Here is a 27492-nt window from a genome sequence, read left to right on the forward strand (position 1 = left end):
GAAGGGTATTTTGGATCCAATAGGTGGATAGAGGGTAATTTTGTACCATTTCCAATACTTTGAGAGTATTTTAGGCCTTTTTTCGTATAATAATAATATGATATATGCATATCTATTCAGTAATTAAACATCCCATAATCACTGGTCATAATTGCCCTAAAATATATCCCTCGGTTCTTGTCGACAGTGTGTCTAAACCTGACCTCAATTCAACAATTATCAAATAGAAATTTAATAGAACAGTAGATGTTTTTGGGACAATTTTCTATTAATCAACTGAATATAAGGAATTACAACTTGAAACAATGGAAAATGAATCTAAAGTTTAGAAGTTTCCATGGATGAGTCCTTAATCTGCAGAAGAAGAATGAGTGGGTTAGGAAGGAAGAAGAAGAAATGAGAGATATCATAGAGAAGAGAGAATAAGTGAGAAGATACTAATTATCCGTTAAGCCCCTCTTTCCTCTGCAAAGTTGGTTAAATCAACACGACTAGTGCTAGTTTGGCATTGATGATGTGGCTGCATCTCCACCCTCTAAACTCATTAATCTACATATAATCTGGACCATTGCTTCTAATTGGTAGTCATATCTACGTATTGGAAGTCAAGGTCATGACAATTCCCACCCCTCAAAACATCCTTTTCCTCAAGGATCAATAATAAAATCAAGAAACTTGTCCTTGATGAAATGATAATCTTCCCATGTAGCATCTTTAGGAAGTCACTATCTGCCACTAAAGAACAACCACTGGTCGAACTAAAATTTGACCATCCTTCTCAGTAATTGGTAGAATAGATTGCAACACCTCTCTAGCCCCTATCTTCTTTTTGAGAAGCGATACATGGAACATTGAATGGACTTTAGAAGTAGGTGGAAGATCTAGCTTATAGGCTACTGGTCCAATCCTTTCTAGAATCTTGTACAGGCCATATATTTGGAGCTAAGCTTCAAATTTCTTCGTACACTAGTGGAGGACTGAAGCTTGAGGTATACCATCTCACCAGGTTGAGACTCCTTTTTAGAACTATGAAGATCAACATAGTACTTCATTCTTTCTTGAGCTTTCAACAAATTGTCCTTAAGAATTTGTTGTATATGTTGCCTCTTCATGAACAAATCTTCAGTAGCAGGCACCACAATATCCATCATTGGTCCCATCGATAGTTGAGGAGGTGAGTACCCATACTAATCTTCAAAAGGGGTGCAATACGAGCTTGTGTGACAGTTGTTGTTGTACCACCACTCACCTAAGTGAAACCACTACTTCCACTGATGAGTTCTGTGACTAGTCATGCACCTCAAGTATTTTTTATACACCGATTAACCCTCTCTATTTTCCAATCTGCTTGAGGATGATATGAAGAACTATATAAGAGTTGTGTGCTACTCAATTTGAAAAGATCTTGCTAGAAAGTACTCAAAAATATCCTATCTCGATCAAGAATAATGAACTCAGGTGCACCACGAAAAGTGTGTACTCTCTTCCAAAATTTAGTTGCTACTTGCAGAGCTATGAAGGGTGGGATAGAGATATAAAATGATCACCTTTAGTGAGCATATTAACCATTACAATAATAACATCCTTTCTTGAGGATTTAGGAAAATTTCAATAAAATCCAAACTTATGTGTCTCCATGACTAATCAGGAATGGGCAAGGGTTGCAGCAAACCTTGATAGGGAACATTCTCATCCTTGCTCCTATGATTAACCTCAAACTGCACCATCATTTGTTTCATTGAAGGAAAATAGAGTAATATAGAAAAACTTTTGAAAGTTGCAAGTTGGCCTGAGTGCCCTCCTACGTTAGAAGAATAGAAGGTCCAGATCAATTGATGACAAAGAGGTCCATTAGAGCCCACATAAATCTTCCCCTTCCTTCGCAATACTCCTTAGTAGAATTGCCACAGATATGGACAATTAGTATTACTTTCAACTGTGTAATGAGCTCTACGGACATAGGATCTCCTTCATAGCTAGTTTCAACCCCTTGGGCCCACAATGGAACTGTTGCTCTAATATCATGGAATTGACCTTCTTCATGCAAGTGGTTTTCCTCTTGTAGGTTAGACATTATATTAGCTTCACTCAAGCTAACCCCTTCATATTGCCTTGAGAGTACATCAGACACTTTATTCTCTGCCCCTTTCTTATACTGGACTTCATAATCTAACCCCAACAATTTGGTCACACCACTTTGTTGCATTGTTGTAGTAACCTCTGTTCAAGAAAATACTTAAGGCTATGATGGTCAGTCTTGACCAGAAAATGCTTATATCAAAGGTAATGTCGCCACTTGTCTACTACATTCAATCGAGCTAAATATTCTTTCTCGTAGATGGAGTTATATCTATGCTTAATAGCCAATACCTTACTAAAATAGGATATTGGTCTTCCCCTTTGTAACAGCACAACTCTGAATCCTGAATGACATGCATCAGTCTCTACTAAAAATTCTTCATCATGAATTTGGTAATGCAAGCATTGGTGTGGCAGACATGACCTTTTTAATTGCCGCAACAGATTGATCAGCTTCCTCAATCCGCACAATAACATTCTTCTTCAACAAGTCAGATAGTAGTCTTATTATTCTTTCATAATTAGGTACATATTTTCTATAATATCCTGTTACACCAAGAAATCCCCTCAAAGCTTTCACAGTTCTAGGGGTAGGCCATTCTTCCATATCTTTAAGAACATGCCCTAAGTACTCTTTAGATTGACCAAAAGAGCACTTGGACCTTTTTGCATACAAGAAATGAAATAATAAGGTGTTGGACACCAACAGTAAATGCTCTACATGTGCAGACAATGATTTACTATAAATGAGAATATCATCAAAAACACAAAAACAAACTTCATGAGGTACAATTGAAAGAATTCGTTGGGGCCTAAAAGGTAACGGAAACTTTGGTAATCCCAAAGGGCATACCTTAAACTCATAATGACCTATGTGAGTTATGAATGTCGTTTTGTACACATTTTTAACCTTCATTCTTATTTGATGATAACCCTCTCTGAGATCAATTTTGGAAAAGACAATGGTCCATATAGCTCATCTAAAAGGTCATCAATGACGGGAATTGGGTACTTATCCTCACTTTGATCTCATTCAATCCTCTGTAGTCTCACAAAACCGCAAGGTGCAATCCTTTTACTTAACCAATAGAGCTGGTGAGGAAAAGGGAGATTAGTTATGACTAATAATCCCATTAGTAAGCATCTTCGAAACATGATTTTATAATTCCTCCTTTTGGTAGTGATTGTATCTATAAGGTCTTAGACTAACTGGTGAGGCTCCAGGAATTAAGTTAATACCATGGTCCAGTTGTCTCACTGGTGGTAAAGACTGGCTCAGCAAATATGGACTAGTACTTGTCCAACACTTCTTGTATATGGCATCCACCTGCTTTTACTCATTGTAAGACTATGCTCCTAGCATGAATAAATTAGCCATCAAGTTTTGATCCTTCTTGATCAGCCATCCCATGACACTACCAATGATCATACTCAAACTATTTTCACCTATAAAAACATGTAGAATGGTTTTGTTTCCATTTCTACCAATTGTAACACACTTTTTTTCATGATCGAACTTGGTAGGATTATTTCTCTTATTCCAATCATTTCCTAGCACTAGATCATATCCTCCTTAGTTGATGATTCTTAGATCCTCCTTGAGGCTTTTACATTCATTTTCCAATTAAAACAAGGGCAACTAATATGACACGTCACATAATTTCCATCAGCAACAATGACCAAATGCGGGATTCTCAGCCACATAACCAGTGTTATCAACTGCTTGTTCGTCTATGATATGAGTGCTATCAGAATCGATCAACACCGCTAATGCCCTATTCCCTACAGACCCTTTGACCAACATAAAATTTACTCCTAGGATACTACCAAATAATACCCTCAAACATGTGTCCTTCATAACCTTCTGTTGTATCTCTCATTCAATGATAAGATCTGGTGGTTCAGGTACTTCTTCATCACCCCTCATGCAATTCAACTGCTCAGCCTTGCGGTTATGTCCTAGGTAGTACTTCTCTCCGCACCTGAAACATAACTTGTTGCTCTTTCTATATTCATAAACTTCTTGGGTTAACCTAAAAAGTGTTTGGTCTAGGTTTGTTCACAACAATAGGTTTGAAGTAGTTTCTGTTAGAACAAAAATACTCAAGAAACTGATTTGAAAAAACAAAAATAGAGTGAACTTATGAAATTCCTTGTATATATTAATCTATAGAAAGTCTGAATTTATACAAGGAAAAACATAAACATTAAAATTAAATAAGAACATGTGCCGCTAATTACCATAAAATGGGCCACTAACTGCCATAATAGGGACACTAACTTCAGAAAGTTGACCAACTAAAGTTGCCTAAGTCTAGCTAGAAAATAGGAAACACTAAACGAAAATAAGTAAAAACCTGTGTAACACTCCTCCTTGGCTTCTTTGCCTAAAATCTTCAAACCTTTCCTTTGGAAATGACTTGGTGAAAATGTCAGTTTGTTGGTTCTCAGATGAACAATGAACAAGCAACACTTCATTAAATTATTGGACTTTTCTGATAAAATAAAACTTGATCTTGATATGCTTAGTTCGACCATGAAAAACTAGATTTTTTTAGATTTAAATTGTTGAACAGTTGTCACACATGATCTTGGTAGCTTCTGCTTGTTCATGGCCTAAGTCCTTCATCATCTTCCTTAGCCAGATAGCTTGATTCACAACAGATGTAGCAGCTATGTACTCAGCTTCTGCTGTTGATTGAGCTGTAGTTTCTTGTTTTTTAGAGCTCCAACTAAAACAATTTGTCCCAAACAGAAAAGATATCTAAAGTTGTTTTTGGAATCATCAACTCCACCAACCCTATCACTATTAGAGTACCCGATCAGGTTCATAGTTACTTCGGTAGATGTTGAGAAAAAATTACAAACTTGTTGGTTCCTTTAATATACCTTAACACTCTTTTAGCCGCTGTGAGGTGTGTGTCTCTAGGAGAATGCATTTTAGATATAGAAGTTTGCCAATTAAGCTTCTATGCAAACTATCGTCCACTTCTTCGGAATCCTCTTCCTTTCCAAGATTCACACCAGTATATATTGGAGTACTCACAGGTTTGCAGTCTTGCATTTTGAACCTGTTTAGAATATCCAAAATGTATTTTAGCTAGCATATGAAAATTCCTTCACTGGACTGCAACACTTCCATGTCGAGAAAGTACGTCATGACTCTAAGATCAGTCATTTCAAATATTTTCTCCATTTCATCCTTCAACCTTTGGATTAGTTCAATTTTGCTTTCTGTCACAAGCATGCCATCCACATAAATTGATACAATTAAGGAATCCTCAGCAGCATTGAATTTCACATACAAAGTAGCTTCACTTGACTTCTACTAAAGCCAAGTTGGATGAGATGATTGTCCATCCTCTCATACCATGCCCTTGGAGCTTGTTTTAGGCCATACAAGGCCTTTCTTAAGAGATAAACTTGATACTCTTTTTTGGGAGTTGAGAAACCATCAGGTTTCTCTATATAGATCTCTTCAGCAAGAAAACATTCAAGAAAGCCGATTTGACATCAAGTTGATGAATATGCCAGGAACTATGAGATGCAAATGCAAGTTTAAGCTTGATTGTGTCATACCTTGCTACAGGGGCAAACATTTCCTGGTAATCCACACCATATTGTTGTGCGTATCCCTTCACCACCAATCTAGCCTTATGTTTGCAAACTGTTCCATCAGGATTGAGTTTTGTCTTGAAAAACCATTTTACACCAATCACCTTGCAATTTCGAGGTCTATCAATAAGCTTCCAGGTTCCGTTCTTCTCGATCACGTCTATTTCTTCTTGGATAGCTCTCCTCCATGCCTGAGAGTCTTTTGCTTCAGCATAGCTTGTTGGTTCAGAGGTAACCAAGTTACACCGTTAATAGACATCTTTTAAGGATCGAGTTCCCCTCACTGGTACATCATCCACTAGTTCATCTTCTGAAAGTTGAGGTTGCTCTATTGAAAATAAATCAGAATAAGAGGTCTTCTGATTTTTCCAATCCCAGCCTGCTGCTTCATCAAAATTCACTTTTCGGCTGAGAATTAGTTTGTCTGATTTCAAACAGAAAATCCTTTAACCTTTGGATGAACTATAGCCCATAAATATGCCTTTATGAGCCTTGTTGTCCAGCTTACTCCTTTCTGTTTCTGGAACTTGATAATAACATATACACCCAAAGATTCTGAGATGGTGTACCGATGGTTTGTTCCCACACCATGCTTCATATGTAGTCATGTCCTACAAGGCCTTAGTAGGCAATTTGTTCAACAAATATACAGAGGTATTGACTAAATCAGCCCAAATCTAATTTGGGATCTTTCTTTTGAGCAAAAGACATCTGGTCATCTCCATTACTGTCTTGTTCTTCCTTTTAAACACGCCATTTTGTTGTGGAGTGTATGGTAATGTCAATTGGCGTTCAATACATGCGTTATTACAAAACTCCACAAATTTAGAAGAAGAATATCTAAGATTACATTGATTTTCTACAAAAGCTTTAAATTGTTTAAAAACATAAAGACTTCACTCTTCAGTCTTATGAAATAAACCCAACACATTCTAGTGTAGTTATCAATAAAGAGGAGAAAGTATTTGTTACCACTCAACGAAATTGTTTTCATTGGGCCGCAAACATTCGTATGAATGAGCTAAAGTTTCTGGTTAGCTTTCCGTACTTGATTTGCTTGAAATGACAATTTTGTTTGCTTTCCCTGTTGGCAAGTTTCACAAACTTGAGCATTAGAAAGAAATTCAGGCATATTTTTCACTAGCTCCGTTTTTTCATCTCCACAACGCTTCTCATATTGAAGTGACTAAACCTTTTGTGTCATAGGTTTGTACATGTTTGTGAAGCCTACTCAGTTATTTTCTCCCAATCAACTGAAAAACATTTTGTTGCTCATATTCATAAAATAACTTTACTCCACAAGGGTCAGAAACAACACATTCACAATTCTTAAAAAGCGGAGAATAATTATTTTCAAGCATTTTTCCAACACTGAAATTTTTTTGACTCATATTAGGTGTGTACAAAACATCAGGAATAGTTTTGATACCTGATATTGTTGAGATAGGCGTTGTAGCTCTGCCTTTGACTTCTACTGCCTCATCGTTTCCCACTTTTACTTTAGATTTGTAAGTGTCATCGAGGAATTTGAACAGTTCAACATCATTGCACAAGTGATGTGTGCAATCACTGTCAAGAAGCCATGAATCAGAGGATTCACTTATTGAAAAGTAGAAACTGCAAAGAGTTGCTCCTCATGTGCATCGGCAGCTTCTGCTTTTTGTGCTTGCAAAGCACCAGAGGCCTTTGCTCTTGATTTGCAGACCTTGGATATGTGTCGCCTCTGCTTACAGTTGCAGCATATAGTATCAAATCTCCACCAACAATACTTCTCCAAATGTTTATTTCTTTTACAATGTTTGCAAGGAGGGAAGTTCTGCTTCACATCTCCAGTGTTGTTTCCTCCATCATGCTTGCCCTTATTCTTTTGGTGGAATGGTTGCTTTCCTTGTTGCTTTTGTACAGAGAAAGCTCCTTTACTGACTTTTCCCGTCTCATATTCCTCCTTTAGTCTTGTGCACGAAGAGCACTCATTAGTTCACCTAATGAAAGTTTGCCTAGGTCTTTGGATTCTTCAAGAGAGGAAATCTTAGATTCAAACCTCTCAGAAAGAGTCACAAGAACTTTTTCCACAATTCGTTTTTTTGTAAACTCTTCGCTAAGAATTCTAATGTTATTAACAATTAAGGAGATTCGATCAGCATGATTACTGATAGTTTCATCCTCCTGCATATTCAACACTTGCATTTGACGCATTCTATCGCTGCATTGATATTGACACATTCTATCGCTGCATTGATATTGACGCATTCTATCACTGCCTTGATATTCTTCTTTCAACCTATCCCAAAACTCTTTTGCTGTTTTGCAAGCCATGATTCTGTAAAATACAGAATCTTCCACAGCATTCTACATAAGCAACTTGGCTTTAGATTTTGTTTGCCCTCTCTTCGTTGTTGGATTTGATCTGAGCCAAGGTAGGATTTGATGATAGAGCAGCAAGTGGTTTATCTTCCGTCACAGTTTCCCAAAGTTCATAGGCTTCCAAAGAAGCTTGCATCTTCATAGACCATATTTGGTAATTTTCACCAGTGAAAGTGAATGGTGGATTTAAAGGTAGGTTGTTGGATGTCATTTGTTTTATAGCTTAAAACTTTTTTGTCCAGTAAGATCAACTAGAGGCTCTGATGCCACTATTAGAACAAAAAAACTCAAGAAACTTATTTGAAAAAATAAAAATAGAGTGGACTTATGAAATTCCTTGTGTATATTAATCTGCAGAAAGTTTGAATTTATACAAGGAAAAAACATAAACATTAAAATTAAATAAGAACATGTGCCACTAACTACCATAAAAGGGGCCACTAACAGCCATAATGGGGATACTAACTTCAGAAAGTTGAGTAACTAAAGTTGACTACGTCTAACTAAAAAATAGGAAGCACTAAATTGAAATAAGTAAAAACAGTAAAAATAATAATAAGCTGGAAAAAAATGTCAATTGTCTAACATTTTGAACCACCGGCAACCGTAGTAATTAGATTACTTCCCATAACATTCTTTGTAGAGCTAGACTCTCCCACCGAATAGAAAGTTTTAGCCCTTCTTCTTCTTCATCACTTCTATTGCTTTCTCCTGTAGCCTAGCCTGCTCTATAGTTGCTTTTAATGTTACCAACTTAAACATTTTGACCCCAAACTTAATTTCCTCTTTCAAAGACCCAATAAAACTTGACAGAAAATGAGCCTCATTCAAGGCTGAATTCCTTATTATCATATGGGCTTTCAAGTCTTCAAACTTGCCAAGGAATTCATCTACAGTTCCTGTTTGAGATAGCTTATTAAATTCCTCGACTGTATCTTCAACCACTGTTTCCCCAAATCACACACATAGTTCCTCCTTAAATTCAGTAACTACTTTTCTATCAAAAACTAGTGAATTATATCAAGTCCATTCAAATAGAGTGCAGCTCCCTCTACCTTCTGATTATCAACAATTCTATATAGGTTAAAATATTTTTCACACTTACGCAACCATACCTTAGGTTTGTTCCCTTCGAAGCTTGGTAGTTCCCGTTTAGGAAGTGGAATAGGCAATCAAGCCCTACTTTCCTGATGCTCTTCAGTCAGACCATCTTCAGGAGAGCTGACTGATGCTCTTTTTAGAGATTCCAAACGATCCAAAAATAGCTCCAAAGTTCACTTGATTCCAGTTTGAGTCTTTTGAGTTCTTTGCAGTTCATAGTGAGATCTCCCAAAATTTTATCATGACGAAGCAACTTATCATCTAACAGCTTCATCCTGGTCCCTTCAACCATTTTCACCTTCATAAATTGAGTGTAACCTTGCCCTGATACTAATTACTAAAACCTCACCTCAATTCAACAATTATAAAATAGAAATTTAATAGAACAATAGAAGTTTTTTGGACAATTTTCTATTAATCAACTGAACGTAAGGAATTACAACTTGAAACAATGGAAAATGAATCTAAAGTTTGGAAGTATCAATAGATGAGTCCTTAATTTGTAGAAGAAGAATGAGTGGGATTAGGAAGGAAGAAGATTAAAGGAGAAATCTGAGAGAAGAGAGAATAAGTCAGAAGATGCCCATTATCCGTTAAGCCCCTTTTTCCTCTGCACAGTTGGTTAAATCAACGTGACTTATGCTAGTTTGGCACTGATAACGTGGTTGCATCTCCACCCTCTAATCTCATTAATCTACGTCTAATTTGGATTGTTGCTTCTACCCGATAGTTATAACTACTTATTGAAAGCCAAGGTCATGACACAGTGACCCATAAAACAATGTACAACCATTAGTTTGAAACACCAATATTGGAAAAACATTAAAACCAACTCGTTACACCCCAACATATAATAATAATAATTTGTGCTAATACATCCTAGGTCACCACATAAATTGGAGCACCTTAAGTATGTATATTTTACCTCAAATAGTTTTGTTTTCTTGTCGAAGCAATGTTGTTCCCAATGCCAATCGTGTGGGGAGGTTGCATATAATTCATACAATTTTAAAAAAGAATATCAAACCCTATTTTACTTATATCAATATATGGGTCATATAGTATTGGTTATGAAGAAAATAAGGACTTAGACCACTAGTCATAAATAAAAAAAAATGCCCATCAAGTAAATAATTATTGTTATCGAATAGTTTAAAATTTCTAAACTAACTTCACCGACTGATTAAATATGACTCCAGAAAACTATCAGAAGGTGTAAAATGGTAATTTTATAAAAGTTTTCGAAAATGACCTTTCAGGTCATTACATATTTTACTTTTAGTTAGAGCTCATATTTGAACTAAGGTAATATTGGTGCACTCAAAACGTTTAAATCCTGGGTTTCGTTTTTGCCTTTAAAAGGGTGCACATTCTCTATATCACATCAACTTTTATGATGTATTTATTGCATTTTAAAGTAGTTTAGGGATGTAATAGTGCACTAGTTAAGTTAAGATGTATTGTTCAAATTTCGATTATAGTTTAAGGGTACTCATGCATTATACCTATAACTTATTTTTATAAAAAAAAATCTTATTTTTGAAATTATTTTAGAATGAATTGAGATGTACAATAAAATGAAAAGAAAGAGAAGTTTTATATTTGACTAGAAATCTGTATTTTATTAAATTTTAAGTCATATCAAATGTAAATATCATTAGCAAAAACAACTCTACATTTTCCTCTCCCTTCAAAATCCACGTTCGCTAGGTATTCAACTATTCATCCTTTAATATCTAAAAACATACACATTATAAATTTAGATATGTTCAAAGAATAAATGAAAAGATTTTTTTTATTATATTTTACCATATGATCTAACAATATTTTTTTTTTGTTCATAATCATAATTATTAATCAGAATAATAAATCCTAACCAACAATTTTTTTCCTTTATTTTTTAAAAATTAAATTTTAAAATATTCTCAAAAGTATTGATATTTTTAGTTTCTATTGATATATTCACTTTCCTAATATGATATTATAAATTCTTTCTTATTTAATACAACTATATCTATAATTTAAATAAGGGATAAAAATAAATGCCCTTGACCGTAAGGGAAATGACTCAAAAATATCCTTTTTCTTCTACCTATGGATTAAAAATGTCCTTCCAGCACCGATCCACCTATTTGGATTAAAAAAATGTCCTTAAATTTAAGTCTAAAGTTACCACTCCTTTTAAGCTGATGTATCATACATAAATTAATTTTTTTTTCATTAAATATGTGACATTACTTTAATTGATCCACATCTTATTGTTTAGATGCCTTTTAAATAGTTACTTATTGTGATTCATAATACGTCTTATGTAATTTTCAGATAATAGTATGGTATTCCCTCTTAACACAAGTTCTTGATTGATTTATCAAGATGGGGTTTATAAGACATTGAAGAGAAAGATGTGGAACAAGCTTCAATTGAGCAGTGGTTTAAGCTTGAGCATCTCAGCCAAGAACATCAAAAGAGGCAACAGGGAAAAGAAAAAGATATACTAAAAGCATGACTGTAAGAGGACTGCAGCAATATAAGTAGTCCTAACTATGGAATTCATTTTAAAAGTTCAGCCTCGAAAATTTTCCTGATAGCCAAAGTAATCTCACGTAAATCAGTGATTCATGAAGATTTGGAAACGAAGGCAAGAATTTGAGAAGAGAGAGCTTCCGCATCATCCTATAACAGTTAAACGCCTTCCTTTGTAGTGGACATGGCTATGCTCATGATCAGACTTGCATTTAAGCCGTCTTCATTTTGGGCTTCAATCAAACACTAAATGCTTATTAAATTCTCAGGCTGCAAAATTGAATTGATGACTTACGTCGTCAACCACCTAGGCTTGACTTGTTACTTTTTTCCTGACTATTCTTTTTCTCCGAGCCTTAGGCACTGGTGTTTCCCCTTCAGAAGCTATGCCAGTCTGACCCTGTTTGATCCCAAGAAGCCCAAGCCCTGAAACTATGGCATTCTTGGACAAGAACCATTTTGAAGAAGGCTGATCAAGACCCTCAGTGGGTCTACTATAAGCCTTCAAGACATCATCTGAATGGGCCAGTGGATCCACCTCCACACCGAGCCACGCTAGTCTTGATGCCTCTCCTACTCGAACATTCAAGACCCTGCATACATTTGACTGATTATTAAGCAGTAAAAATCAAATCCAATGAGCACCAAAATTAACCCTCTTTATTCTAAAGCACTGCATCCTTCTAACCTTCAGTACTTGGGATGACAGAAAATACGTTTCTATAATCAACGCTAATCTAGTTTAACAGACACTAAGATGGTTCAGACTGACATTTAAGCACTATCGGAAGAATCAACAAATACAATAAGTGTGAATCAAAAACGGCATTGCTCTTCTACAGCAACTACTTATTGTAGGTCCTAAAGCATTAAGTTTTTTCCCAGAAACCCAACGAAGCAAATTTAGACTAGCTGTTCCTGCATGGAACACGCTCCTATTTTTCCACTCAAAAAATTATATCATGCCCTTTTTCCTTTTATCATTATTCATTTGTGTTAAGGCTGCAAAAAGAATCCTATTCTCTCTAAAAAGACTTTGCATATGCTACCACCATTCAAACAGTTAGTAAGCTTAGATGTACTACTAAACGTGAACTTTAGTTGATGGATGAAGTTTGCACTTGCTGAAAAAAGAAGAAAAAAAACTTGCATTACTGACAGTGTACCTCAGGGCAGTGCTGAAGAAGAGAGCCACTCCAATAACATCAAAGTGGTTAACTACAGCTCTGTCAAATCCACACAATAGCTGATAACGCAGGTTTGCATAAAGACCAAGGAAGGCACCATAACCAAGGGCATTACTGCTCACAGATGGTACTGTCACCGACAACCTAGCAAAGAGTAGTAGCAAAAGAGATTTAGACAAGAACATAAGGTGTTAATCAGTGGTATTTTACCTTTATATAAAATTAAATGGGAAATTGAATTGCCAAGTATGCCAACCAATATCTACCTTCCCTTCTTTCTAGTGACAACAAGATTCGATACAGCCCCTTGGAAAGCCCCTGTAGTGAGACCAACCAAACAGAGCTCTGCAGCCTTATAGAAAAAGGACTGAATTCTCTTTTGCAAGTCGAATTCTCTTAGTGGATAACTCTTTTCAAAGACATTGTTTGGAAGCTTCTGTAATGTGTTTTGCAAATCAAACTGGAATGTGTTCCCATATGAACGACAAGGAGCAAGCGACCAAACAACAATAGCATTGCAAGCCGTTACAGTAAGCACATTAAGAAGGGCAAGATCCCACTCCTGCTTTATCCTAGAAAGAAAAAAAGAATTTGTTTAATATCCTGCATGCACTTTTTAATGAGTTTTATCTCCTTTAACTGAATAAGTATACCTCTCCTTACGGTTTTTGATCTCCCACCAAACTGAGCAACCAATTGTACTGGCTTGCTCTAGAAGCAGTTTGTATAAAAATACCGGATCTGCAATCATCCTGTGTTACATATTCATAGAAAATCAGGCAATTAGAAGCATCAATCTAAATCTGGATAACTTTTTGAATGGCTATGACATTTATAGAAAGAAAAGATTTATTCACTACCAGCATATCAAAAACATGGAGGTGCCAAAGAAATACCCTGAGTGTACCAAAATTAGGGTAAGAAGGGTGAGGTTTTGGATGTTCAGACATGCCTCTGCTATTACACCAGTAGCTTCCCATATAAAGCTAAAGCTTGTCTCAAGCAATTATTTTTTCCTGAGATCTTTTGCGAGCTTAGTTTCTGCATGGGAAATTTTAGTAGCTCCATTGGTTGGCCACCTGAACTTTCACTTTGTTGGTGAGGATTCGATTCCCATCTTGTTATCCCCTCTAACATTTTTGCTTCCCCAACCCCCGTTTAAAAAAATAAATTAGAAGAGCTCAGTCCTTACGCAGATATCTATTCTTCTCCCTTTTCTCTCTCTTCCACACAAAATAACAAATTGTTGAACCAAATTTGATTATTAATTCCCCATAAATTCAACAACAATAATCAAGGAGAAGAAAATTATCCTAATAGAAGTTTCTTGGAACAGAAGCAATCCCGGAGGAGATGAGCAGGACTTCCACAGCTCAGTGTAAGTTTGAGATTGCAAATGACAGAACTTCATTAAAATGGGCTCATTCCTGCCATGTTAACAGATAACAACAACACAATATCCAGTGCAATCCAATAGGTGGGATACGCAAACCTTATCTCAAACTCGTAGAGATAGAGAATTTTTTTGGAAGACCCTCAGCAGCTGAAGTAACGCATATCGAAGCATATGAAAAAGAACACACAGAAGTAGAGAAGACGACTAAAGTTAGACATATAACAATGCAACTACACAACTATTTTGTCTCTATTTATTTTGGTTCTTAAAAAAACATTGTGGGTGCTCACTTCAATGAAGCGAGCGGTTCACTTAAAGTGTGAAGCAGAGCCTTGTATCCTTTTTACGCTAAATGTTTCTGTGAAACCTGCTACCACCAAGCCTATCCCCAGGAAAATGAGACAGCGCTCACTACTATCCTAATGCACAGCCTCCATATTCTCTTATCTAAGGTCATGCCCTCAATTAGTTAAAGATGTGCCATGTCTGTCTAATCACCTCTATCCAATACTTCTTTGGCCAACCTCTACCTCTCCTTAAACCCACCAGTGCCAACCTCTCACAATGAGGCTCCACAAGGCATTAGGGCATTTTCTTTTCACATGCCTGAACCTTCTCAGTCTTGCTTCCCTCATCTTGTCCACCACAAAAGTTATTCACACCTTGTCTCAGGTTTCTAGTCTTATCTCTTTTAGAAATGCCCACATATCGACCCCAGCATCCTCATTCCCGCTTCTTGTCCACTGAAGATGAGTTCTTAATTAACTAACACTTTGGCTCATACAATGTAGTCAGCATAACCACCACTCTGTAAAACTTAACTTTTGATTTTAGTGGTACATTCTTGTAATAGAGGACTCCGGAGGCAAGTTTTGTCGTCCATCCCAACAATACATTGTGCGACATGCTCCACTTCCATGCCAACCTCACGTTGTACTTCACCGAACTTGCACTCCAAGTAATCAGTTTTGGTCCTGCTCCACTTAAACTCTTTTAGACTCCAGGGTTTTTCTCCAAAACTCCAGCCTAGCTTTAACTCTGGTGCGAGTCTCATCAATTGGTACTACGTAGCTTGCAAATAACATACAACATGGCACCTCACCTTTACTATGACACAGCAGTTCATCCATCACCGAGGAATATAAAAACGGATTAAGTGTTGACCCATGCTGCAACTCCATCAAGACTGGCAAGTGCTCCGATCTGCCTTACCCAAGTCTCTTCAACCAATAAGTTGTCTTCCTCATCTTTACTGCATTTCACTTGGTCTAAAGTTTGGAACCTTCATCTCTCTCGCCTTGGCTAGCCTATACAAATTCTTATCCCTGCCTTTGTCCTCTAGTTCTACATATAAACATTTGAAAGTTGTCATTTTTGCCATTCATTGCTAACTTCACCTTCTTCCTCGTCATCTTATACAAATTTCCTATTCACCCGCTTATCCTCCTCTTAGCGCTCCACCAACTTTGCATAAGCTAACTTTTTCCCTTTCACTTTTCTTTGGACTTCCCATTCCACCACTCATCACCTTGATGTCCACCAAAGTTGCCCCTCAAGAGCCCAACACCTCTCACTTCTTCCTCGATGCAACTACTTGTCTTATCCCACATATTGTTTGCATCCCCAACTACTTCCATGTTCAGAGATGGTTATCAATATTATACAAAAAAAAAAAAAATACACTATAGGAAAATAAAGGATAGAGAGAGATAGTCCAAAAGGAATACATGCCTATTAGAGCAAGAGAGGAAAAACTAGGGACAACCGGAGAGGAAAAGCTTGAGGGTGAGATTTCACAAGAAAGTGAGGCCGATGAGTTCCTGGACAGTGCCAATGAGTTGCATTTTTGGATAGCAAAATGAAATTTTATGTTGCCAAGATCAATCTGGAAAAAAACCTGAGGAGCTGGGAGACTAAGGAAACCAAGAGAAATTGATTGGAGGTCATGTGGCTGCACATTGCTCTTGAGATGTGAAAATTAAAAACAAAAAGGCAAAACAAGCTAAATATATTTTTGTTTGAAAATAAATGAACCAACTCCTCCAAAAAAAAATTGAGGGTTTTCAAGCTCAATTCATCTAAAAAGTGAGCATCAACTAAGTTTGAGCTTCAACATGGGTTGAGTCATAAATAGACGAGCTGCCCATGTTCTGTTAACAAATGCCTAAGCACATTAGCATCTCGGCTCAAAGCTTTCAAGCTTTTGGAAGAAAAGGACAAAATCCCCCTTCCCCTCCCCCTTCCTTCAATGAAACCACAAACGCAATATAAAAAGGATACAAATTCTGTCAATTACTCCCATTTCAAGATACAAAAAAGTCAAGAATGAAGCCACATTTGGGTATACACAAATTTTGAAGCTTTGCTAGTTGTTCCCAACTTGGATCATGCCTGCTTGCATCTGGTAGATTGTGTGGATAGAAAGAAATGTTAGGTTCTTTAAGGAACTAGTAGTTCTATCCAGAAAATTAGGATGAACTTTCTTAGGGTGTTCTTTTTTTGGTGTAGGCAGAATTTGTGGGGGAAGTAGGTGATTTAGTTGACCAAACGGACGATCTATTAGAATATAGGTTTTTGAACAGGGTTCTTTTTGTACCTTTTAGCTGATTTTGTAAAGATGTAAGCTTAACACCTTCTTTCTGGGGTGTTTAAGTTTACTTGTTCAATAGTAATACAAATGTTACCTTCCTCAAAAAAAGAGTACAACCATAGTATCTTTATATCTTATTTAGATGAGCCATCTAAGAAGCAAAAAGTATGACCTCCGAGTAAGAAAATGCTTGTGAACAAACTTCTTTGCAACCTCACAGTAAAACTTGATAGGCTAGAACCCTAAAATTTCTAAATACAGCTAGCGGACAACAGTCTCAGTGTAGCACAAAGTAAAGAAGGCAACGGTCAGAATATAATCTTCAGAAAAAAAAAACAAAGGGACTGGGATATGGGCAGAGTTACTATTTTTTTTTTCTTTCCTCAGTTCCAGATTTAAACAGTGAGAATTTAATTTTGCAGGGACAGCAGAGAGATGTTCCAATTCAGTGAAGTTGTGTTACTGCATGCCAGTAAAAGAAGCCAGCCAAGAAGCTTATGGGTCAGTGAACAAGGTTTGGAGCTCTAAAGGCACCAGTGGAAGTAACGTGCTTTACATGACTAGTTATCAGAGAAGCTTTGTCTAACTCAAGACAACTTGCAAAAGAGGGGCATACAACTAGTCAGCAAATGCTTTCTATGTGGAGGAGGAGAATCAGAATCAAACAAACATCTTTTTGCATAGTCCTTTCACTTCTCAGATTGGGCATCAATGTTTTGAGCCTGAAATGAGTCATGCCTAATTCACCTGCTGATCTGTCACTACTGACACAAAAAAGGCCTTATCAAAGAAACTGAAGAAGACTTGGACTCCATATGTGCACGCATTTGGCGGTGCATTTTGAAGGAAAGAAATTGAAGACATTTTGAAGGAACAGCAGCTCTGTACTGCTAATCAAAATCTGAATGTACACTTCTCATTTCTTTTTTGGTGTGAAGTGGAGCATAGATGATGCCAAACCCCTATTGCACTTCATCAATTTTTTTGTTTTTCTGGGGTTTCAATCGTCTTATCCCATTCCCCGTCCCTTATGGATGTAATTACAACACTTCTTAGTGTAAGTTTTTACATCAACAAGACTTACCCTTTCAGAAAAAAAAACTACACAGAGAGATAAGGCTTTGATTAGCAAAGTAATTTCTCCAAAACCAGCTATCATACAAACGTTAAATAGTAGAAAGGCTTTTTTCCAGAACTTTTGCCCTTTCCAAGTTTTCTGAGTAATGTGGTGGTGTAGTGCTGTATTTACCTTCCAATGAATGCCCTTGATAATCCTTGAGGAAGTGACCGCGAAATAAATCTAGCTGTTGTAGGTCTGGCATTAATGGCAAGAAATTTCACCATTTGAGCAGAGCTAACTAAACCCTGAATTAGAGGTACGACTAAAGTTAAGACATATAACAATGCAACTACATAACTACATTAAATAAAGTAACTTGCCATTTCATAGGCTTGTCGAAGCCCAGCTGGTAAATCCATCATTGTCTTCTGCCACTCATTTAGCACCGCATCAACAAATTTCCGATCAAACAACTGCAAATATTATTGAGAAATTATGAGAGATACAATAATGCTGTAAATTTATTCCGTGAGTTAACAGAAACCATTTCCATCTTCGGAACTCTTACCTCTTGTAGTATCATTCTTCTCCTAAATAATCCACCCTCATCTCCCTCATCACCATCATCAAAGTCATCAAAGTAATCATCATCATCACCGTCATCGTCACCTCCATCACCACCACCATGATTTAAATTCTTTCCCATATTTCCACCTCCTCCTCCGGTTGAAATCTGTGATTTTGCACGACATAAGCAAAATTTTTCAACGCCCAAAAGTTACCAGATTGTACCACAAAATCTACCACAAAAGTTGATCAGGAAATAAACAGAAAACAAGGCTCTTAAACATGGGTGGGATATTGTCTCGTCATATGAAGCAAGCACATACCAAATTCACACAATATTCGCCAGCCCAGTTGAAGCACATTACTATTTATTTCTATAGTTGTGGTGTCCGGCCAGCTTTCGCACACCTCGACTAATTCCAGAACCTACCGCCAGCAACAACTACCAAGTAACTCTTTCTACTATGGCTAGGACAAATGAGAAGAAATCACCTAGTGTTTTTAGTCTCCTAGGATTTGAATCTAAGGCCTCCTGATCCTTAACCCACTTCAATTGATCAGTAGGTCACACCTTGGGTGCGAAAGCACATTAACTTTTTCACATGTTCATTTTGACAAAGGAGACAAACTAGAACCAAACAAGCAGAGAGATGCATTCTCTGAAGGCACATAACACACATCTAAGATGCTTTAATCAACTTCAGATTCAAGTATATTGGACGCATATTTTCACTTGTAGTAAGTTATATCTGATCAGTCTTTTTTAACTCTTAGCTCCTTATTCTTTTGCAGAAAGCAAAATATAGAAACGGAAATTTTAACTTCCCCGGAAGCCACCTCTAATCTATCAGGAAGAAAGCAACACCAGGAAACTCACACCGCAAGACTATTTATTCCTACAGAAAAAGCAGCAACGAAAAAACACATTTTGCTCAGCTACATAATTTATTCTATAGCGAAAGCAATGTGTCTACACCTCAATTCTTTTTTTAGCAACACATCTGAAGGAAAACCACAAGCAAATATAAAGATGAAACTAGATAAGAATACAGCAACAATTTCAGTTCCATTCGCATGGCCCAGCTCCACAACAATCAGATTTTGATATATGATCATCTGTGAGGAGCGGTAGACACACCTTAAAAAGTCTTATGGTGCTCCAATGATAATATGATATGATAAATGATGTTCCTTCAGACAAGTGCAACAATCTCACAGTTTTGACTCAAACAAAACCTCTAACTCTACTACATGGGGGCTTTCTCAACACCGGACACCATCAATGTTGTTCTTCAGCTTCAGTGGTTAGCAGTGTTTTTTAAAATGGAAGCACAAAAAGCAACATAGTCTATGGGACTAGCAACATAGTCTATGGGACTCGAAGCCAAAAGTGAGAAGTGAAAGCACACACTCTTAGAAGTGAAGCGCACTATTTACGAAATAAGATCAAGTACAATATACAAATAAATATAGTGCTATAATAGTCCAATTGCAATTAAAATAACTAATTTCAACATCCAATAAGCAACAACGTTGTTACGAAATCAACTCCCCAACGTTGAGACTGACAGGACAGATCAGTTCATGTTGGGATCTCTTTGTGAGATTATTTGAAGCAGGCTTCTGTGAAGCTCATGGCTTCACCCTCAGAGCAGTAAACCGTTGCTTTGCATCGCGGTTAAACCACAAAACGGTGACTTCTGATGACACTAGTGATTAGATTAGTAAAAAAGTTAGGTACCAAACACAATACATGAGTGGAAACCTCTGAAGCTGATATCCTTACAAGTTACACCAGATTAGAAAGTAGAAATTGATGTCAAATATTTGAAGTTGGAGTATCTTTACTACATAACCTTGTATATTTTATCCAACTTTGGTATAAACTCCAGATATATATCAAATATAAATAGCATACCACAAAATACAGCAGCACTACAGCTCAATCCGAAGCTATATGGGTCAACATAAGATTGACCAATATCCATTTGATTGTTTTCAGGGCCGGTCATTCCGAAATTATTGACACCTTACAATATAGTGCAGAAATGGAAGTTTCTAGGAATATACAAGACCACAATTTCATCAAGAAAAGCAAAAAAGTAGAAGAAAATAATTAGTATGAAGGAAGGATAAAGCTGGTAAAGTCAATTATTTTGTTCACCTTTTCCCCGTAAAAAAATAGAAAAAGTAGTGATGCACAAACCTCAGGGCTAGACTGGGTCTGTTTCTGGGTCAAATTAAGTTTCGATTTCTCCAACGTAACTGCACCAAAAGCACCATATTTTCCCCCTCCTTTCATTACCGGGGCGGACATACTGGTAGAGGAGGACGATGATGGAGGATCAACCGACGGTGTAGCTTGAAAGCACCGCTCCAAACCGGCAATGGCATCGCCGTCGATGACCGGGGAAGTCGATGCCCTAATGACATTAATTTTACGGAGCGTCCCGCCGACCCGTAGAACTGGTCGCCGGATAACTATTGCCGGAAATAAGGGTTTAGTGGAAGTAGGGAGCAGTTGGGTATTTATGGGCATGATTTGAGCGGTTTGAAAAACAGAGTGAGACATTTGTGTTATTGAGTGTTTGTTGAGATAGAGAGTTTAAATTTTCTCTCTCTGCTCCCAAGAGAAGGAAGGAACAATGAGGAAGCTGAGGTTTTGATACAATGCCAGACGCAAACCCAATCCAGAAACGCAGTCCACCCGGGTCAACTCGCCCAACTTCCTTACCCGTGTGACTACGCTCAATGAAATGGTTCCATCTATAATTATTTATATTATCTCAATTTTTCAAATATTTTATAATGTTCAAAAATCATATCGATTACCTTTTAATTGGTTCGATAAATTTTATATTTATTTATTTTTATTTTTAAAATATCACATCAAAATATATTATTATTAAAATATTTTTCATGCAAGTATGTTCTTAAAGAAACACTTTAATTCTTCACCAAGAAGTGAAGAATGTAAAACCTTGTTGCTGTATTTTTTTATATTAAACATTAAATAGGAGTGCTTCCATATATTTTATCGTATTGTTTGGTGCAGTATCTATTATAGTTCTTTTTTTCACGTTTAACCTAATTAATTAAAGACTAATTGAAGAGTTAAGACTCAAAATCGTTCAATCATCTGAGGTCTACGATTTATGTTATACTTATATTTGAAAAAATGTTATAAAATGTATTTATATATTAAATTTAACATATAAAACATATTTATATACATGTAAGGTTATTTCGTTTGGTTCAAGTGTTTCTAGATTAAAAATATCATCTCAATTGTTCGGAACAGTTATACACTCAAATAAAAGTCAATAGTTTTATTTTGAGAAAATGGTCAAATAGCTCCTCATTATATGGTCGAATTCTCAACTACACATTTTAATTTTACGGGGAACCTATTACCTTCCTAAATTGTTTAGAACTTAAATTATTATCTCCCTAATTGTTGATCTGGCAAAGGGGGTGTATAACACTATTTGAAAGAGTGGTGAACAAAGTTAAATTATTAAAATTTTATTTTTGATTATTATTTATGAATATATGTATTTCTATTTATTTATTTTTCTTTGTTCATTGTCTATTAACTTTCTTTCACCCCTTTTTCATCATTAATGCGTCAAACCGATCTTCGCCGGAGCTTCGACCAACAAATAACAGTGAAATAACTAGACCACCTACACCATTGGGGCAACAACTTCACCGAATCAAAACCCCTTCGTCACTATTCACAAGCAGTAAGACGCCAATTTGGCGAACCAACAAACACCACAACTTTTTCGCTTCTGACTACGTGTTATTAACATGTACTTATAAGGTTAGTCAAAAACAGAAACAAAAATAAGATGAAGTAGACAGAAAACAAAATGATCCGAGTCCACAGAAATTAACATGTCTCCTTAAGAAATTTAATCCCCTCATTTTAACAGAGGTTATGGATTAATTTCTCCCAAGATAATAACGACTTATCGGAACGTTATCGTTACATTCGAATTAATTATGTTAATTAACTAATTAACTAATGTCCTGAATTAATTTATAAGTGATAGGATTAATAGAATTTATTTGATTAAACAAATTTTGTCCAAAAATTTTATTAATCAATCACATCCGAATCCGAAGTGACGGCGGCGCGAAGGGGAACTTTCTTTTTATCTCTTTAAGAAGTAAAGGAAGTGTTTCCTTATATAAGGACAACAATTTCCTTTTCTTTTGCCGATATGGAAGAAATGACTTTTCATTTGCACTTTGCAAATGACTTTTCATTTTCTCTCCAAATTGATTCACTCACTTTTTCATACTCTCTCTTTCCTTTTCCCCTTCTCAATGAGCTAAATCTAACAATCCCCCACATAAATGAGGAATGACTATTGTTAAAACATATGCATGAAAAACTTGTGTGTCTTGTAAGTAAGGTTTAATTGCATCTAGATAAGTAGATTTCCCTTTAAAAATTTTGTAGTGAACATATATCCAATATACTCGGTCAATCGGTAGATTTGATATTTTTTAACCGTCGAGCATTGGTATATATCTAGACAACATAAGTCATACAATCCTTGAATTATTCTTAGTTCTAATTGTTTTGTTCGTTTCAGCCATGAACATATATCGGATAGTAAGTGCTAAGAGAATTGGCCTTACCGGATTCTCCTTGAAGCGACTTACACTTCACACTCACATAGGTGATTTCTAAATATGTTATCTCGTAGATACATCATTCGATATACCCTGTGTCAAACTTAGAAACCATTTAAAAATTTCTTATGCCTTTATCCTGGTTACTTAACATTGCCTCATCATGAGAATGAACCATAAAATAATTTTTGACAATGTTGAACCGTCATCAATAACTTTGTTTTATCTCCTTGAATCTAGATCTTGGGATCTCTAGTCTTCTAGGTAGAGTTACCGCCACGATGACTTGTTCTCGGCCATAGTCTCATTCACGTCGATGATTTCTCAACTCCTTCTCTAGTTAGGCCTTTTGTAAGTGGATCCAACGCATCATACTTTGACTTTACATAGTCAATTTTGAAATTCCACTAGAGAATAGTTGTATCACAGAGTTATGTCTTCGTCTTATGTGACAAGACTTGTCGTTATATATAACGCTTCCAGCCCTTCCTATTGCAGCTTGACTATCACAGTGTATGCATATAGGGGTCATTGTCTTGGGCCAAAACGGAATATCATCTAAAATATTCTGGAGCCATTCAGCTTCTTCACCTGTCTTGTCTAAGGCGATGAATTCAGACTCCATTGTAGAGCGAGCTATACATGTTTATTTGGATGATTTACAAGATATTGCTCCTCCCCCAATAGTAAAAACTTATCCACTTGTGGATTTTGTTTCAGTTGACCCAGTAATCCAATTTGCATCATTATATCCTTCAAGAACTGATCGATATTTGTTGTAATGAAAAACATAGTTTTGAGTGTTCTAAGTATCCCAAAACTCTCTTCATTGCCAACCAAGGATTTTGATTGGAATTACTTGTGTATCGACTCAATTTATTTATAGTGCAAGTTATGTCTGGTCGTGTACAATTCATGATATACATCAAACTTCCCAACACTCTGACATAGTTCAATTCAGACTGACTTTCACCTTTATCTTTGAAAGATGAAGGTTCACATCAATTGGAGTCTTTGACCTATTGAAATTCAAATATTTGAATTTTTCAAGTACCTTTTGAATATAATGAGTTTGAGAAAATGCTAGACCGTAAGGAGTTTTGAGAATTATAATTCCAATATCACATCAGCAATTCCTAGATCTTTCATATCAAACTTACTAGCGAGCATACGCGTAGTAGCTTTTATATTGGTGATGTCCTTGCTCATTATCAGCATGTCATCTACATATAGACATACAATGACTTCCTGATTTGGAGTATCTTTAATGTAAACACATTTATCACATTCATTGATCTTAAATTTATTTGACAACATGGTTTGATCAAACTTTGCATGTCATTGCTTTGGTGCTTGTTTTAGTCTATAAAGTGACTTAATAAGTTTGCACACTTTCTTTTCTTTACCAGGAACTACAAAACCCTTAGGATGTTTCACGTAAATTTCTTCTTCTAGCTCTCCATTTAAGAAGGCGGTTTTCACATACATTTGATGGATTTCAAGACCATATACTGCAGCTAGGGCAATTAACATTCAGATTGATGTAATTCTAGTCACTGACGAGTATGTGTCAAAATAATCAAGACCGTCTTTTTGTCTAAAGCCTATGACAACAAGTATTGCTTTACATTTTTTAATAGTTCTATCATCTTTCATCTTCCTTTTGAAGATCCATTTTGAACCCAAGGGTTTGTTTCCTAGAGGAAGATCAACCAACTACCAAGTATGATTGCTTAGAATTGATTCAATTTTATTATTGACAGCCTCCTTCCAATAAGTTGAGTCACTAGACTTCCTTGAATGTTTGAGGCTCACTTTCAAGAAGGACTGTTACAAAATAGATCCAAATGAAGTAGTTGTCCTTTGACGTTTACTGTGTCTTAGACTCTCTTCATTGGTTTCATTCTCTTTTGGTTCTTCTCGAGGTTGTTTAGATCCCCCCCCACTAGATGACTCAAGTCTACTTTTACATGGATATATATGTTCAAAAAATTCAGCACTATCTAATTACATTACCATATTGTCATGAATATCCTGATGTTCGGACTTATGAACCAAAAATCGACATGTCTTACTGCTTGTGGCATATCCAATGAATACACAATTCAAAGTCTTAGGCCCTATTTTAACTCTCTTAGGTATAGGAACTTGGACTTTGGCTAGAAACCCCCACACTTTGAAATATTTAAGTTGGGTTTTCTACCTTTCCATTTCTCCTATGGAATAATATGTGTCATTGAGTGAGGCACTCTATTGAGTATACAATTTGCTGTAAGCATAGCTTGCCCCCACAAGTTCTGTGGTAAATCTGAACTTATAAGTAATGCATTCATCATTTCTTTTAAAGTTCGATTTTTCCTTTCTGCAATTCTATTAGATTGAGGAGTGTACGGAGCAGTAGTTTGATGGATTATTCTACTTTGTAAACATATTTCTGCAAATGGAGATTCATATTCTCCTCCTCTATCGCTTCTGATCATTTTATCCAATGGATTTCAACTTCAGTTTTATATCGCCTAAATGCATCTATTGCTTCATCCTTACTATTTAGCAAATAGACATAACAATATCTAGTGCAATCGTCAATACAAGTTATGAAATATTTTTTCCCACCACGTGATGGTGTTGACTTCATGTCACAAATATCAGTGTGAATCAGTTCTAAAGGATTTGAATTTCTTTCAACAGATTTATAGGGATGCTTAGCATACTTAGATTCAACGAAAATTTGACATTTTGATTTATTGTACTCAAATTTTGGCAAGACATTTAAGTTAATCAATTTTCGCAATTGTTATTAACGTGTCCCAAACATTCATGCCATAAACATTTAGACTCAAGCAAGTAAGAAGAATCAAAATCTTTATTCATATCAATTGCAATTACATTGAGTTTGAAAAGGCCATCACCGAGGTAGCCTTTTCCTACATGCATATCATTCTTACTTACTACTACTTTATCAGAAACATATACACATTTGAATCCATTCTTAGTAACTGGAATTGAAACTAAATTCTTTCTCAATTCTGGAACATACGAGACCCTGTTCAAAGTCACCTTGTTTGATGTCATCTTTAAGAGGACCTTGTCAGTCCCTTGAACTTCCACCTTTGCAACAAGGGAGTTTGCCATAAACAACTTCTCATCTGTAGGTGATGGATTATATGATGAAAATAATTCTTTGTTGGCACAAACATGACATGAGGCACCAGAATCTATCCACCATTCTCTTAAAAATTTCAAACCAAGTTAAATTCTGAAAGCATTGCACAAAGATCATCCATTTCTCCTTTGGATTCAGCTAAGTTTGCTTGATCCTTTTTCTTCTTGTTCTTCTTAGGTTCCGTCATTCAATAGCCCTATGAACACGTTTACTACAATAAAAAGAAGCTTCTATTGAATTTCTTCTTAGGTAAATTGCTTTTTGGACTAGATGTTTTCTTTTTTTTTCTTTAATTTTGTGGGATCTTCTTCAACAATATTCACTCCAAATATTTTTGAGTTACAACGTGAACTTTTTTCTGCAGCCTTATTATCCTCTTCGATTCTCAACTTTACTATGATATCTTCAACAGTCATCTGCTTGTGTTTATGTTTTAAGTAATTTTTGAAGTCATTCAACAACGGAGGTTGAAAGACATCATTCACAATTAATCCTACATTAAAGATTATGTGAGTATTAAGGAAAAACTTAATATTTCTAACGTAGGCATTAAATAAATTTATACCTTCAGCAAGGAGATCATGGATTATGACCTGCAATTTTTGAACTTGGGTGACAACAGTCTTACTGTCTATCATCTTATAGTCCAGAAACTTTGTCACAATGAACTTTTTCATTCCGGCATCCTCTGTTTTTGACTTCTTTTCTAGAGCATCCTAGAGTTCTTTTGAGGTTTTGACATTTCTCTTCACATTGTACAGATCATCTTACAGGTCATTCAGTTTTATACAAAAAATCTGAGTGTGTATATACTTCTGTTACCAAGAATCGTTCTTCAGGCAGAGTATCATTCGACATAACAGGAACATTCTCATTAATGAACCTCTACAGACTCAACGTAGTGAGATAGAAGAACATCTTCTTCTACCATCTCTTGAAGTCAACTCCAGAAAACTTTACAGGTTTCTGATCCGGTGCTAAGGCAGCAGCTGAACGATTGTATGCAACTGATGTTGTTGCAGCACTTACTGTTACAACACACTCATTGTTCCATCATTCACTTGACTTGAATTAGTCATTTTTTCTTTCACAAATGACAGATAATTTTATTATTTGAAATACTAACAGTTAAGAACAAATCTTTACACAAAGTATTTCTGATTTAACGATAAAGTTTTTATGTTATTTTAATCATTAATC

General features: G+C 36.0%; 1 protein-coding gene and 1 long non-coding RNA gene across 2 annotated transcripts; both read right to left on the reverse strand.

Annotated features, from left to right (window-relative positions):
- Positions 1-216: 216 nt before the first annotated feature.
- LOC112940096 (uncharacterized) lies at positions 217-9757 on the reverse strand. The gene is made up of 3 exons (XR_003243911.2): positions 7124-9757; positions 6667-6778; positions 217-354 (listed from the first exon to the last, which is right to left on the reverse strand). It is a non-coding gene; the product is annotated as an uncharacterized lncRNA (long non-coding RNA).
- A 1805-nt stretch (positions 9758-11562) lies between these two features.
- Positions 11563-21233, reverse strand: LOC101249871 (protein RETICULATA-RELATED 1, chloroplastic). The gene is made up of 8 exons (XM_004248768.5): positions 20689-21233; positions 18484-18648; positions 18296-18388; positions 18105-18220; positions 13523-13621; positions 13136-13441; positions 12849-13013; positions 11563-12275 (listed from the first exon to the last, which is right to left on the reverse strand). Exons 1-8 carry the CDS (start codon positions 21052-21054, stop codon positions 11990-11992), a joined length of 1596 nt encoding a protein of 531 aa, XP_004248816.1. The 5' UTR covers positions 21055-21233; the 3' UTR covers positions 11563-11989.
- Positions 21234-27492: the final 6259 nt, after the last annotated feature.

Source organism: Solanum lycopersicum, chromosome 10 (assembly GCF_036512215.1).
Source record: "Solanum lycopersicum chromosome 10, SLM_r2.1".
Classification (NCBI taxonomy): domain Eukaryota; kingdom Viridiplantae; phylum Streptophyta; class Magnoliopsida; order Solanales; family Solanaceae; genus Solanum; species Solanum lycopersicum.